This window comes from Macrobrachium nipponense, chromosome 3 (genome assembly GCF_015104395.2).
Source record: "Macrobrachium nipponense isolate FS-2020 chromosome 3, ASM1510439v2, whole genome shotgun sequence".
Taxonomy (NCBI): domain Eukaryota; kingdom Metazoa; phylum Arthropoda; class Malacostraca; order Decapoda; family Palaemonidae; genus Macrobrachium; species Macrobrachium nipponense.
This window is the reverse complement of record NC_087202.1, coordinates 79,275,484-79,292,983: the sequence shown is the minus strand read 5'-3', so window position 1 is coordinate 79,292,983 and position 17,500 is coordinate 79,275,484. Positions and strand designations below refer to the sequence as shown.

The following is a 17,500-nucleotide window of genomic DNA, read 5'->3' as shown; positions in this document are numbered from 1 at the left end:
GGCCCTCCTCTGTTCCACAGATTATTTATTCATTATTTATTCTCCCTCGCCAACAAATCCATTTCAAAGACGAATAATTGCAGAGAACAACAGCAACAACAAATTAATTACCTCTCACAATGCTCTCATCTCGTACACCCTTTTCAACAGCCTATACAGGAACATTTGCTTCTCATACGACCGTTCTCGAAGCATCTTTGAACGGAATCGATAAAAAACGATAATAAATTCAAGGGGTTTGAAACAAAAATAAAAATACGAGACTCAAATACATTAAACATAGCTCGACAATTAAAGTGAAACCAATCTACAATAAAACTAATCCCGGTTCTCGAAATCTCAACTCAGACGCCTAGGATTAAAATCCCGCTAGCAATGTTTCGCAAAGCTTTCCACACCTAAATATATACATAAAAAGAAATAAAAATCTCACAAGTTACGAGTTATAAACGCCTTGATCTCTAATCTATTTTCAATTAAGTGCTTGGGAGCCGAATGCTTATCAGATCCTAAGGTTCCACCACATAATTCACCAGTTTTTTGGGGGGTTCCGCACATCTAAGAGGGGATGTCTTCCTCCCGATGACAAGAGATAGATGCTCGGCCGACAGTATCAGCACTCGGCTCGGAGAGACGCAAACAAAACGCCAAAATACGATGCATGTCGGGGCAGATAAGACGCCTCGCCGATAAAGGCGAACCAACAGGCATGAAAACTCCTGGCAGCTAATCTCAACACCTACCTACCTACCTACCTGCCTACCTAACTACTTACTCATCCTTATTTTCCCATCTTCTGTTGGGGAGGAATTCCCAAATGCCTTCGGGGAAGAACATGAATAACGTGAAAGTGAAGACAATGGAAGAGAGGAAGTTTTAACCCCTAATAAAATTATCCTGAAACAGCAATAAACCTTAGCGGTTTGATACATGCGTCATTACGTCAAACTGTGCGATTAAATCAAAGGAATTACGCAGGTAATGACAAAGGAAAGGGCGACGAATGACGGGGCTTTTGTAAGACATCCTTAAGCGTCATTAACGGTTTAGAGATGGAAAGCAGATAAAAAATGCATGCCTGTACAAGCAAGTAGTACGAAAATAAGCTAACTGTTAAAGAGGAAGAATAAATGTTACTACCATTCTGGTAAAAAAGTAAAATAAGCTCACTTTTAAGGAGGATAAATAAATGTTAGTAACATTCTCGTCAAAATGTAATGTCGCTCACACTCGAACACGGAAGGACACATCGCTAACGTGTATCCTAATGAGGAAACTACAGGTACAAAACGCCATCAACACTCGAGGAATGAAATGTAAGACATCGCTTGAAGATCAGAGTGAAAAATATCGCTAACATTCCGGAGGAACAACACAAAAAGCAAATTTGAAATTGCCTTTCCTCTCCATCACCAAGTATGTTGTATGCAGACATGGCGACATTGCTTATCAAAGCTTAGGTATACTTCTCAACAATTTTGTTACGTATGGTATTTCAATACCTAATTAAAACTTCATCATTTAAAAGAGGGCGATTGTAGTGTTTTCTTATTGTCATTCATTATCATTTTTTTTTGCTTCAATTGGTCTATATCCATTTTCTCCATAAATGCCGTTGAAATTACTTCAACAAAAATGCTCTGCAGTTTTATAGAGCTGCAGTACCTCACTTGTTTTTTTTTTAACTCGTGGGAAATTTAAAAAAGTTCCAAAATAATTCTACCACTGAATCAATAATGCACATCCTTAAACGATTTTTAACGCTGAATAAATTTCCGTCATTAACAGCGATTTTTACGCTGATTCGATAAAAAAATCAAAATAAAAAAAGAGGAGGGCCATTCCCCAAGGACGCTGGAGCAGCTTTAAAAAAAACTAACAAAAAAACAAAAAGTCCCAAAACCAAATGAGACAACGTAATGGACCATGACATGTTTAGGGACACAGACGACTATATATGTTTTAACGCTTCCACATTTTTACTAGTCTACATTTTCGGGTTCTGTTGGTCCCTATAGATAGAGGGACGAGTGTGCCGGGTCTGGAGAGGGGGCGGAGGGGGAAGGGGGGGGATACCGGGAGGCTGGAATTACTACTACTACTGATAAGCTGAGCTACCTGTGGATAATACGAAACACTAAATTGGAATTTATTCACAGGTCTTAAGGAGAGGGTACAAATCGACCAGGGAGACTCTCTCTCTCTCTCTCTCTCTCTCTCTCTCTCTCTCTCATAACCGGTGTTTTTTTCCGACTGTTTAAAATTTCAAGATCATCAGAAAAATATCTTATTGTTATGTAAGTTTATATGTGCTCTAGAAATTAATGTAACTAACTAACTAACTAACAAACTCTCTCTCTCTCTTTCTCTCTCTCTCTCTCTCTCTCTCTCTCTCTCTCTCTCTCTCTCAAATAACCGGTGGTTTTTTTTCGACTATTTAAAATTTCAAGATCATCAGAAAAATATCTTATCGTTATGTAGGTTACTATGTGCTCTCGAAATTAATGTAACTAATTAACTAATTAATTTTTTTTCTCTCTCTCTCGATGACCATTGGTGTTGTGACGTCTGTTTACCTGCGCAAATATACCATTTTCATCCTTTCTCATTCTACAAAGATGCTCCCTTCCGTCAATCCGGGGATGAAAAAAAAAGCACATAAACAAAACCAATATTTATTTCTGTCCTAATTGCCCTAAACAGATGGCCGTCAGCGACCAAGTAAGAGATATATAAGCAAAATACACTAATCAAAACAATTTGCTTCAATACTGTAATTAGCACACCTCTACAAAATATTAAACGTAATAACCGGCGCGTGTCTGCGAACTATTCTCAATTTCACTGCATTTCGGAACCGCCTTTTCCTTCTATTTGTAACATCACCTTTCGCAAATCTAAGAATAATAAATACTCGCATTAATATCAATCATGAGAATGAGGACGAATTACAAACCATGATAATAACAATGAGAATTCTTTTGAACACAGAATTACGGTCACATGACTACAGCAATGATTATCGACGAGAATAACTTCGAATTCCCATCACTGCAGGGTTACGAATATGGGGTGGTTGAGAGCTGTGGATAGCTATAAATTCACCAAGGCACCGACGAAGACCAACCAATGACAAAAACCCACAGGGCCAAAGAAGAGGGGAGGGGGAGGAGGAGGGGGGAGGGCGGGGGAAAGGGAGGAAACGCTATGAAGGGTCTAAGATATAAATCGTTAAGCCGTGCCAGCGACAACCGCTTGGATGGTAACGTAGCAGCCACATGATACCCTGGCCGAGGAGAGGTATTTCACATTTTGTAGAGAGAGAGAGAGAGAGAGAGAGAGAGAGAGAGAGAGAGAGGGGGGGGGTGTAGGTAGGTGGGGTAAGTACCTTAATGAATGTGCGGTGTTCCATCAGCCTCTGTGATCTCGAAATAAATTGACACTAAAAACGCAAGATAAATAAGCAACCTCAGATTACTCAGTACTGCTCCGCGAAACATAAAATTTTCCATCTAGCACTTTAGACAGAAAAGCAAGATGCTCTAACACAACAAAGACGATGTGCGAAAAATGTCTATATTCTACACTTTTTTTAAACCTTTTTACAAATTTTCAAATTCTTCAAGTTCTCCAATAATTATACCTAAGTGGCGTCTTGTTAGAGACAACGCGTTTAGCAACTTAGCGACCTAAACAAATGAAGGTACGAGCTTACACATACATACACACACACACACATACACACGCACAAAGAAAAAAAAAAAGGAAAGGTTCACAAAAATACCTCAGAGACCCAACTAAGAAGCAACAGCTTCTTCCCTTTGATCCCAGACAATGTCGTTTAACTGTCGCAAAATATATAAGAGGGACTTCTCCACTTGTCTGGTAATATCGGCAATTGCAGGAATCCGACTGTTTGTTCGAGTAATAATGGAAAATAACCTTTTTCACATTGATTGGAGATTCAGTGTTTGTTGTGTTTGAATCACCGTGATTCATATATACGCATTAAGCTAGAAATGTCCTTTAATATCTAATTCACTCTACCTCGGAATTAATATATTTCCAAATATGTTTACCGAGGGAGAATTTCTTTTGTAATATGGTTGATATATTTCAGTTTTATCAGACCTATAAACTGATTAAAAGCCCTCCTAGGGCTGGCCCGAAGGACTAGATATTTTTACGTGGCTAGGAACCAACTGGTCACCTAGCTACGGGACCTACAGCTTATTGTGGGATCCGAACCTCTGTAATGTGGTATATACTCACAGATACTCATAGACTTTTAACTTACTTATCCGAGGAATGCCCAAGTGAGAAAGCAAACGAAAAACGCAGAGTAAAGAGAATAGTAAAATATAAATATAAAATATAATGGTAAGCAAGCAGTGTTTGTGTCCTTGCATGGCGCCATGCCTTCATGAGTGATTGCATTTCACGAAACTTCAAGTAGTTTCCACCTACCCGTTTACCCTGGAGCCTGAAAACCCCGAAGTTTTATAACAATTCGCAAGATACACTTTAACCAATGCAACAAAAAGAATGAAGCCACGAGTCAACGGGGTATTAATTGATTGATCTAACATTACAAACTGCCTTCACACCCACCACAGCCATCGAAACCTAATAGGGTCCTCATTTGAGAACGACCCCCGTCATCACCGGAGTCTACCAAGTGCCAAACACAAGCATGTCATGTCCGCCATGGTACAAATGATTATTAATATCATTAAAATATAAACTTTCCCTCCATCGTTCCTCGGGCCTCCTGACCCAATTCAGAGAAATAAGAATTTATTACGGTGGTCCCTACACGCATTGTTATTAGTTTTGTCTATTCAACTTCCAATACAATCATTAAAATTCGAGGAGGCAAAATAACAGACCCAATATTATATATATATATATATATATAATTATATAATTTATATATAAATATATATATATATAATATATTATATAATATAGTGCAAAAACCAAGCATGTCCATGGTCCGTCCAGGTTACAAATCGGGGATTTATTAATATTCATTAAAATTCATAACCTTCCCCCAATCTCCTTCCCGGGCCTCACTGTGACCCAATTCTGAGATTTTAAGATTTATGTATCGGTGGGTCCCTACACGCTATTTGTTATTTAGTTCTGTCTATTCAATTCATACAATAGTTTCATATAAAATTCGAGGAGCAAAATAACAGACCCATTATATATATATATATATATATATATATATATATATATATATATATATAATGGGTCTGTTATTTTGCTCCTCGAATTTTATATGACTATTGTATGAATTGAATATATATATAATATATATATATATATATATATATATATATAATGGGTCTGTTATTTTGCTCCTCGAATTTTATATGAAACTATTGTATGAATTGAATAGACAGAAACTAAATAACAAATAGCGTGTAGGGACCACCGATACATAAATCTTAAAATCTCAGAATTGGGTCACAGTGAGGCCGAGGAACGATGGAGGGAAGGTTATGATTTTACGAATATTAATAATCATTTGTACCATGGCGGACATGACATGCTTGTGTTTGGCACTATATATATATTATATATATATATATATATATAGTATATATTATATATATATATATATATATTTATATATATATGTATGTTTATATATATATGTATGTACATATATGTTATATATACATATATTATATATATGTGTGTGCGTGTTTAGCTACTTCTGTGAGGTGTATCCATGCAGCGTACACATACATCATAAATAAGCTCATATATACAAAATAAACAGTATATCTGATACACTGCATGTCATGTTTAGGCTGGCGTAACAGATATATACACTTCTTATGTAAATGAGGTATTTTTGAAAAAATATAAAAAAACAAATGTAAAAAAAAAAATTTTTAAACCAAGGCACAAGAGCACTGCCAACCGACGAGACAAAATAAAAAAATATATTACATAAATAAATAAAAACCAGCGCCGCAAAGCCAGACAATTACCAAAAGGCAGGGCTACAAGAGCCCACAGAGAATGAAATCGGTGTGGGGAGTCCCCTTCGTACGGGGATGTGTCATCTTCGTCTCAAGTTACAGCAGAGATGAATGCAAAAGAAGAAGAAGAAGAAGCAGAAACGTCCCCAGCCGGCGAAGAAAAGCAGCCCAAGTGGCTGATGAAGGAATGAAGAAGGACCGTGGCACTAAAAGGAACACAAAGACGCACACACACACACACAGAAAAGAGATTCACACACACATGCATATACGCAGAAAAGAGATTCACACACACACATGCACATACACAGAAAAGAGATTTACACACACACACATACACACACAGAAAAGAGAATCACACACACACAAATATTACACACACAGAAAAGAGATTCACACACACACATACACATGGACACAGAGAAGAGATTCACAAACATACACACAGAGAAAGGAGATTAGCGGAGGATGGGGGAAATAAACTGAAATCAATATGATAAAAATAAAGCGGTATGAAAATAATAATAATAAAAAATAACGAGAGAAAAAAACAAAAATTAAAATAAAATTACTGAAAAAAAAATTAGAAAAAAAAATAGGATGATAAAAATACAAATAAAAATAATAAATGTAAAAATAAAAATAATACAACAATAATAGTAAAAATAAAAATAATACAATAATAATAGTAAAAATGAACATAAAATAAAAAAAAATAATAAAAATGAAATAATAACCTAATGTCTGTAGGACCGTATTCCAAGTTTCCTTCCAAGGTGTTGATGAAGAACTTGAAGGGCGAATGGGTATTTTGAATACGCAAATGCTCACACGTCTTAACGTTACGATAATAATAATACAGTATTTAATAAACCTCACATCAAAGTTCTCTTCTTGTGTGCTCATGACTGTCTGAGGTTCTCTTGATACTATAAACTGACGTCAAGGCAACTATGAATAGAATTAAAACACACACATACTCAGTATAATGAATAACTTGATCACGAAATATATAAAACGTGATGCTATGTATAAATAAAGGTGATGCCACGGAGGAAAATGAAAGGATGAGAATTGCCGAGATCTTTTGGTCTACAACGACCCTTTACTTGAGGCACAACTGATCATAGCAGAGCAAAAATAGTACAAGTACAAGAGGAACCCCCCCACCCCCCCCCCCACCATTGTTAGCAACCGCAAAACGTAATTATTCAGGTCTAAAGATATTTACTGACACCATTCACCAAAACGAACGCCTACACACCTCTAAAGAAAAGTTTAATACGTTTTCATATACGATCTATTTACTAACAGCAACTAGCAAGCACGACAGAAAACGATTGGATATGAATGCCTGATTATGTTGGTTAACATCACAAAAAACATTTGATCATTGATTAAGAACACATTACGACAGGCTTTTAAGGGAGATACTTCACTGTGCTACAATAAAAATCACAAAACGAATGATAATATACCCATGCCAAAAGGGAGTAAGAGGAAAAAGGGTCATCGGTAATTTACTGAAATCAATTCTCCCTGTTCGAAGAAAATTCAAATCTACATATTTTTCTAGTTTCTAAATTAGGGAGGAAGTGAAGAAATAGGAAGTGTGTAGGGGAGGGGGACGGTGGGAGAAGGGGGAGGGGGGGGGGGGGGGGAGGTGAGACGTCATGGAGGCATTCGGACACGAGAGGTAGGTACATGCCGCCTCACGAAACTCTCCGGCCGCGTTGTCAAGTCTAAGCAATGCGATTCAATTCCCTTCAACAATTCAATCAACGTAATCAACTCTCGCGTGCAATGCTGCAGTGGCGACATTCCGATGTAATTAACTGGTCCTGCACAATTTAGGAGGATACGGCATTGTGGGGGGGGGGGTAAAGGTAAACATAGAGATCTCATAAGGGAAGTGGAAGAGAGAGAGAGATTCTCTACCTCACATGACGTACGAATCTTCGCTTTTGCCAACTCCTTGTCGTTAGTTTTATCTGAACTAATAATGACGAAACTTCACTAATAATGCAGCTTCTAGTACAGAGTAATAATAATAACAAAGATAATAAATTCGAAGCTCTTATTAATATCAAAACAAAAATATAGTTTGTCTGATGTCCTCCATCAACTCCAAATAACCAGGCACCTCCAAATTTAACCATGATCGTTGTCAATCATTATCATAAAACATTATTTTAATAACCTAAACTTGAAATGAGATTCCCAAGAAGCTTCATTATTATGTAAAGTCCGAGGTTTCATAAACTTTTCAAATTACGCGAGAATAAGGTAGATTCCATCTGGTTGGTTATTGTCAAGTTCAAAACAACACATTACCATAAATCTTAATTATTTTGATAAAAAAAATAAATCACTGCCAACCCAATTTATCATTTTGAGAGGATTACTCATACTATTCGGCAACTTCTAAATCATGTCGAACAACAACATTACCACAAATCTAAATTATTTTGATAGGAAAAAATAAATCACTGGCAAAGTATCACTTAAGTTATCATTTTGAGAAGATTCCTCATACTATTCGGTAAATTCTAAATCATGTCGAATATTATTACCATAACTCAAAATAATTTTTATTAAAAAAAGAGAGATTCTTCATTCTTCCAAAAACAAAATAACTTGACAAATGTATGTTCTCCCTCACACCCTGTTATCAGCCTTCAAAAACAAAGCGCTTCGACCACACAAAATTCTGGCACTTATACCCCTCACTGCTCGGTGAGAAACCGCCGCCCCCCCCTCCCCCCAAAAAAATGAGCATCATCATCATAATATAATAACAATAATCTTCCGAAAGATGTATGTATGGCTCGAAAGGTTTAAAAAAAAAAAAAACGCTACATTAGCGTAATTCCCTCTTCACGTGAATGCCCGAAAAGGTATGATTTTACCCCCAACAAGAGACAGGTCAAGTTATGAAGAAGAGTCTGCTTGCTGCTGCTTACCTGCTTCGCTGGTGTTGTCTGCTGAATGCTGGGAGGCGGGCTGGTGGGACAGGGGACCAGGGGTGCCGCCTGAACCAGGCGACCGGGCGTCGTCGCCGCCCGCGCCCCCGGAATATGACATTGACGAAGAAGGCGGCCGCTGCGGGAGAGAGAAATATAGTGTTAATTTAAGAAGATTCAATACAAATATCAATCTTCGTACATGACTCAAAAAAAAAAAAAAAAAAAACAAGAGCTTAATTTGAAATAAATCTAAAAATAAGTTATTCTATTTATCCATGTTTTTTGTTTTCTTTGTAAACAAAATCATAAATTGAGCCCCGTACCATTTGAAAAAGCAAGTCAAGGTATCTGAAGAATTTGGGACATGAGAATTAATAGTGAATATAAAAAAACTGCTCTAAACAAAGGGCATCCGACTTTGAACCTTTAAAAATAAATATATATACCTTTAAAAATAAATATATATACACAAAGTACATAAACTTTTTTATTATTATCATTAAATACCAGAATATCTCAATTTTCTGCAAAATTTTCAGGTCACGAAAATTAAATCAACAAACATCAATCAACGACCAAAAAAAAAAATTAACAATATGCTAACATCAATGACCAGGAGCAGGATTAAACCTTATTTCGGCTAATTAAGTCTTAATAAACCACTAAACCTCCCTATCCCAGTAATTACGAAGTTTAACAGCTCTTGCAAAGAAATATCTTCACCACACATTGTTCTTCAGAGAGAGAGAGAGAGAGAGAGAGAGAGAGAGAGAGAGAGAGAGAGAGAGAGAGAGAGAGGTGTCAAAATCCATGATATAGACTCTTCCACAGATATACAAAAATGTCAACCAGAGAAAATTTCAATCAATTACTGTATCGTATTTTGCCTTTTTGTACAACTGTCATTATACCTGGAGAAGGCGACTTGTACCCTGGGCTCAAAATTACTTAAAAAACTTAGAAAAACATCAAATTACACGCCAATAATTTGTTAATTCCATTTTCAAATAAAACAATGCAATCATTGTGGGTTTCATCTCATATCTTTAATCTTCTACTTCCTATTTCGAATATAAGAAAAATACCAGTTTGTATATTCTCTGCATTTGTAGTACATTATATATATAACGTCCCTCTCTAGAAACCACCAAGAAAAAAAATGCCTTTAAGTGTATTCCCATTTCATCATATTCCCCCATTATCTACTACTTCCCATTTAGAAAAAAAAATATTCTCGGCATTTTTATTACATTATATATAACGGCCCATCTTTAGAAACCGCCGAGAAGAAAAATGCCTCTTAGTGTATTCCCATTTCATCATATTCCCCCATTATCCCATTATCTACTACTTCCCATTTCGTATAGAAAAATATTCTTGGCATTCTGAATACATTACATATTACGTCCTATCTTTAAAAACCACCCAGAAAAAAATGCCTTTAAGTGTGTTCTCATTTCATCATATTCCCCCATTATCCCATTATCTACTACTTCCCATTTCGAATAAAAAAAAAATAGTCACTAATGTTTGTGTCTGTAGGTATTCCTTCCTTCCCCACCTGCATGAATTCCAAAATACACGGTTCGTGTATTTCGAGGGGCTCAGGTTATCTCCTATATTCTGCTACCCCAGCGATAACGAGGATAAAGTGCGTGTTTAATTGGAACCCAAACGGCTTGGACAGACAACTTGGGGTCCTGCCCTATTGGCCCTAGAATGTAGGACTCCACTCCACTCTTACCACAATTAATACCACTACGCCACTTGCTGATGGTTAAAAGTCGCACTCTCCGAATTACTGTAGTGGGTGCCTTCCGGAGCATGAAATTTCCAGGGAGGAGGAAAGCCACTCGGTTTACAAATAAACAAAAATAAAAAAATAAAATAAAAAAATAGGAAAGCACGTGAATAAGACTTGGGTGTATATACACGGGCGTCTTCATTCGATGCGTCCTGTTAATGAAAGTCCGTTTAAGTTATTTAAGCTGACATTGATTGCCAGAAGACAATCTGCTGCAAGTACATCATAAGATGACACCCTTGGCGTAATTCTGCCCAGTGATGAAAACACTCACGTAAATAAAAACAACAAAGGAGAATTATCAATACCACTACGGTGCTAAGTTACTTCATTTTCAGATGAAATGCCAAGATCGTTTAATACAACTTCGGTGCCTCTGACTGTTGGGCAGCTAAATTTATGATTTTTTGTACCATGCTCCTTTACTTGAAAATAAAAATTTGCTAGAATGTCCTTTTGAAACCGTTAGAATGTTCGTCTGATAAAGAAATGCATAACATTAGACTAAAGAATGAGGGAAGTGATAAGCTGACCCCATGATACTAAAAATAAATAAGTAAATAAATAAATAAATAAATAAATAAATAAATCCTTGTTTACCTCCAGACACAAACCGTGAAAAGCGTTCCAGGCAACATGCGATTGCTCATTAAATGACATCGCACCCATAGCCCTAAATATTTCCCCACTGACATACAGAAGTGGGGTACGTGGGGTTAAAGGGGGGGTGCATGGGATCTAAGGGGGAGGGGGGGATCACCAGAAGTTCGACTTGATGGATAAGGGGGACCCAGAAACGACCCAGGTGATGGATCACGACTCACTCGTCATTTACCTCATAGCCTTCCTTCCTTCCTTGCTGACACCGACATCTGCTTAAAGGTTTCTTTCGTATCTTATTGGAATCACAGCATAGCTTTTTCATATATATCTTAAGGCACTGGTCAGAGGAATAAATAGACATATATATCAAAAGAAGTGGGGTTGATAACCTTAGCTCTTGCCGGTTAGAGACTGGTGCAAAAAACTGGATTGCTCGAAAATGCCGAGGTCAAAAACAAACAGAAAACACGCCGTGTGCATAAACGAGATCGTGAATACATTCCAGAGACATGGGAATGTTACAGTACAGGCTACCGAGCACGTGGGAACAGACTAGCGTGTGTATACATTCGCGTGTTAAGTAACATATATATTGTATATAAATAAAACTACAGGCAGAAGCGTTTCAACCGCAAGCAGGTGAGGAAGTCAACAAGCAGGAAAACTTCGAGAGAAATAGCGATTCAAAATCGTCCAATGCAGAAATGCCTGCCAGCTTACACTTATCACGAAGACAGGTGGTTCCTTTAAAAGGCCTCTGAGTATTTATTTACTTAAATGACAGAAACAAAATCAACTGATGATTCAAATTAATGCTCCAAGCTCACTGAGTAAAACCATAAAGAATGAAGAAAATATTGCAACTAGAACACACGGCTACGATGTGTCTACAGTATTATGATGTATTTACCTAAATAAAAAAAAATCAAGCACTCTAAATTTCATTTAAAAAAATCATAAATAAAACAAAATCATTTATCGTATGGTGAAATAACTATTTATCTGATACTGATGTCACAAGGTTTAATACCAGAGAAATTTCTTGGCTGTTGTGACAACCAGAAGTCAGTTTTCATGTCAGCGTAACACACTCATGACAATCACATGACAACTTGGACCAACCTGTTTGATAATTATTACAAAAGCAATTCTAGCCAAACCAAAGGTAATCCTAAGCTTGGGAATACAAGAGTTTTTGAACACTGTAAAATTTATCACTTGCTGAAAAAGGAATTACTGAAATAAATAAAAGAACACTGAGCAGCTGGCAAAGAGTCATTGAAGATTATCAAAACATTAGAAAATGCTTACAAGGTTTATATAAGATCGACATACGTATCTGTCTGGACAGTAATATTATCATTATATGGCACTAAAAATGTATCATCTGATTTTGCCAGAATAACATTTCCTTAATATACAAACATAGTATTCGCTTCAGGCTCTTGAACGACGATTCTTACACACCAATTTGCAAAACGTTACATCACTGTTACCAATCATACAGGAGAGGTCATTTCCAGTAAATGGAAAACCTGACGTGAAAATGTTAACGATAATGATGATTATATATATATAAAAAAATTTCCAGGACAAAACCTGATATATATAATTCACCTTTCTCACACGACTGGTATTACCATTTTGTACACCGAATGGAAATAAATTCTTAATTCAGGATCATTCTAAATGACTGTGCATACTCAGCTCTCAAAGAGAGAGAGAGAGAGAGAGAGAGAGAGAGAGAGAGAGAGAGAGAGAGAGAGAGAGCCCTCAGGCCATGGAAACAACACCAGCATCCGATAATTTTCAAAATCAATTGAGTAATCGACCCAGCAATAAAATAATGATTCCATGGCTGATTGCACCAATCAGCCATTAACACCATAACGGGGTAATATAGATCTACATCATTATCATTTTTCTTTTGCAATGGAATTTCACTTTGAAATTATCAGTGCCGTAATAGGCGACCAGCATGATAGACACACGGGGACAAAGTGGTTAACACGGTATTTGTATGCGTGCACATACTCAGTAATTAAAGTGTGTTTGTTTGTTTTACGAACATACATACATACATCACTCCATACATACATAAATATACACATATATATGTATATATATATATTTATATATATATATATATATATATATATATATATGTGAGTGTTGCACAACCAGAGAGAGAGAGAGAGAGAGAGAGAGAGAGAGAGAGAGAGAGAGAGAGAGAGAGAGAGAGAGAGAATCATAAACTTGGGCATTAAAGTCAACCTAACATCATTGGAAATGCAAACTTGACAATTTAAGCAAAGAAATCCACAGTAAACCTCGTAAATAAATAAATAAATAAATAAATAAATAAATAAATAAGAAGAATAAAAGGTAACTTAGATCAGCATAAACCTTCTGGCCGCGCCACGAACACACCCCTAAACATATCAATGGCAGCTACAAAATAAAAGTCTGAAAAAAAAAAGAAATAAAATATTTTTCGACAATTCCTCGATATCGCCGGCGCTGTGCCCTCACCGGCGTATATTATATAAATATACGACAGTACGTGACTTATTTACAGCACCCGGAGCCAGATATTTATGAACACAACAGCCAATGATATTATGCAAAACATTAAACAGCTTTCAGGGCCCCCATCGAATGACATAAAGTTGGCCTTTCAAAACAGGGCCGGCGGCACTTGTGTCGAAAACTCAGGAACCATTTTCGAAACTAAAGGAGCGATAAATGGAGATGGGAGGTTGCAACTCTCGCGGGGAAACTTGAGGGGAGGAATGAGATATATACGTGTGTGATAATATACATACATACACACACACACACACACACACACATATATATATATATATATTATATATATATATATATATATATATATATATATATATATTTCGAAAAGGGAATATCGGTGTATGACAAAAAAAATAGCTTGACGCAACTAAGTTATTTTAAAAAAAGCATAATTATCGTATGTTTACTGTACTGTGGACTCGTTGTACACTTGAGAGAGAGAGAGAGAGAGAGAGTTAAAAAAACTTACTTCGACATCCGTAAACATGGACGCTAGGGTTAGCTATTAAAAATCATAATTAACAATTTACAGCATACTGTTTAGACATGTAGTACACGAGAGAGAGAGAGAGAGAGGGCGAAGAAGAGAGAGAGAGAGAGAGAGAGGAGAGAGAGAGAGAGAGAGAGAAGGATTAAATAATGAGTCTGGGTTGACAAAAGAAGTGTGGGTTTTTATGGCGGGTGGGGAAAAAGGAAAAGGGGGAAGAGGTGGGGGGTGGGGTAGGGGGAGGAGTGGGGATGGGAGGGGAGGGTGGGGTTAGGTAAGGATAGCAGGGAGTAATCACAGGAAGTGGCATCGTTGATCACTCATTATAGTTCATTTGCAAGCACTCCACGCCAACCACTATCCTCCGCAGGGCTTGTTAGGGCTGACACCCGTAACGAGGCCACATGATCAATTGATTGCCCTAACAACGGCTCAGCCAGCCTCCTCCTCCTCCTCCTCCTCCTCCTCCTCCTCCTCCTCCTCCTGCGCCAGACGATATTCCACAAAAACAAATGTCTGTGACTTTGAAATAATGGGAAATATGGGCAGGGTATTTTCGAATACTTATTCAAAAACTGCTGTCTGATTTCGAACTCTAATAAAAATGGTTGACTGATGTAGTATACTTATAAAACTGGGTGACTATTTTAAAATATTTGTTTAAACTGCTTTATACTAATAAAAAATAGTTGACTATTTTACAATACTTATTAAAACTGCCGCCTCATTTCGAACTCTAATAAAAAGGGTTGATTAATGCCGAATATTTATATAAAAAAAAGAAAGCCTGACTATTTTCGAATATAAATAACGCCTACTTTTGAATATCATTATGGATGAAATATTCGCCATTACGCTATTGATTTTTTTATTGTTAAATTCCGCTGCCAAAAGTAGTATACGTACCCGTCTTATGCTTCCAGCTGTATCCCCGACCTGTTTATATAAACACTTTCAGAATTCGTCCGGATAAAAGCGGCCTGTTATTGAAACTCCCACTAAACGAGGCATATATGTATGCATGCGCGTATCCCAATGTAAATGGACATAAATCTAAATCGACCATTCCCATGCAAAAAACGGAACAGACAAAGAACGTGTGAAGATCACATCCATGATTCCGGTAGTCGGGAGCAGCAACACACGGTCACTTTCCCAAAAGGTGCAACAACGAAGACGAACTATAGCTTATAAATGATCAGATTACCTCTGGCTACACTCTCAGGTACCTGGAAGTTCAAACTTCCTATTCACTCGCAAAAATAAGGACGGCAGTCACTTCACACTGCTATATATATAACTTCCTTCCTGATGAATAGCTCTCACACAATCAAGTGTAAGTATGTTTGCATTTATGTATGTATATGAATTTTTATCACATTACCGTCATTCATATACATGCATTAAGCTACAAATGTCCTTTAATATCCAATTCGCTCTACTTCGGAATTAATATATTTTCAAATATGTCAACCGAAGAGGAACTTTTTAAGTTGATAATAATTCCGTGGAAGTAATAAACAAACTAAATTCTAACAGCAGTAAGTAAAAACACAAACAAATATCACACACACATACTACATATATATATATAGATACATATACATATATATATATATATATATATATATATATATATAAAAGTACCCCGGACACGCCCAGCCTGGCGTGCTCTAGGGCTGAATGTTAACGATACTATTACAAGGAAAAATATCCCCATCCGGTATTATCAGCAGACGTCGTTATCTATATTTAGTGATTAAGGTACCCACATTTGCATAAATGAATATGTTAACTTAATAATAAATCAATACGGGACAGGTCTTGTTCGTTTAAGTACAACGGGATATTGTGAGTTTGTGTGAGTATACTGATGAATATGATATATATATATATATATATATATATATATATATATATAGATATATATATATATATAATATATATATATATATATAATATACAGATATATATATACATATATATATATATATATATATATATATATATATATATACATATATATATACTATATATATATATATATATATATATATATATATATATATATATATATATATATAAATAAATAATATTCACGACGCTGCCCTTACATCGAGGCAAAGTAGTGGTTATATAAAGAAGCTCTGAGCGCGTATATGCCCACAGGGGGGGCACATCGGCAGCAATATGGCAAAGGCCATAATTTGCCATAAATATAGGAAAATCAGCTGAGTGCCCCAAGGAGAGGATTCCATAAAAAAAGAAAAAAAGGACAAGGAACAACCTTTTCGGGTGAAGCTCGATGCACCTGGTCCCTTCTCATGCTTCCTCCTGCAACCACCACCTCCTTCTCCTCCTCCTCCTCCTCCTTAAACCTCCACCTGCTTCCTTCCCCAGTAAACAACATTATTCCTCCATAATTCCTTCAGGACCATCATGGCTCAATATTCCTTACACACCATCACAGTTCTACATTTCTTATCCTCCATCTCCATCTCCTCCTCCTCCTCCTCCTACACCTTCTCTTCACTTAAACCGCCTCTTTATCATCCTCATTCAATCTCCTCGCCTCCACCTCCCACTTCTTCCTATCTTCCTGACCCCCCTCCTGCTTCCTCATTCAAGCGCCTATATCTCCTTCCTCTTCCAATCCTAAAGACCACGACCAGAAAGAATCTTATTCCTCCTTCAATTTCCAACACCACATCCACCACCACAAACCTCTCTCTCTCTCTCTCTCTCTCTCTCTCTCCCCTATGAGGCTGAACCTTGCGTCTTGCAGAAGGGTCGCAATATAATAGGATGCAGGGCTACTTCCGCCGCCCACAACATTCCGATTTCGTGGTCGATCACGGGCGTGCAAAGCAAAACCTTCCAGTGGAGCTGTTTGCTTTCATGGAATGTGGGGAGGAAGGGGGCGGAGGGGAGGGGAGGGGGTAAGGGAAATAGGGGTGGGGAGGTGCAATGAATGGGGAATGGGGCGGGATATAAGGAATTAAGATTTGGCGTGGGGTGGGAGGGCCAATGGGTAACCAGTAACAGTGGGTAT

At 37.1% G+C, this 17,500-nt stretch overlaps 1 protein-coding gene across 14 annotated transcripts in view; it reads right to left on the bottom strand.

Moving 5' to 3' along the window:
• Positions 1-17,500, bottom strand: part of LOC135221837 (homeobox protein homothorax-like) — a 652,109-nt gene that overhangs the window by 424,486 nt on the left and 210,123 nt on the right. For 10 of the 14 annotated variants that reach the window (XM_064259739.1, XM_064259738.1, XM_064259741.1 and 7 more), the window contains one exon: positions 8,963-9,101. The exons of the other annotated variants lie outside the window; for them this stretch is intronic. In XM_064259739.1, coding sequence (XP_064115809.1) covers positions 8,963-9,101 — 139 coding nt within the window. The remainder of the gene's footprint in view (positions 1-8,962; positions 9,102-17,500) is intronic. 14 annotated transcript variants of the gene reach the window in all.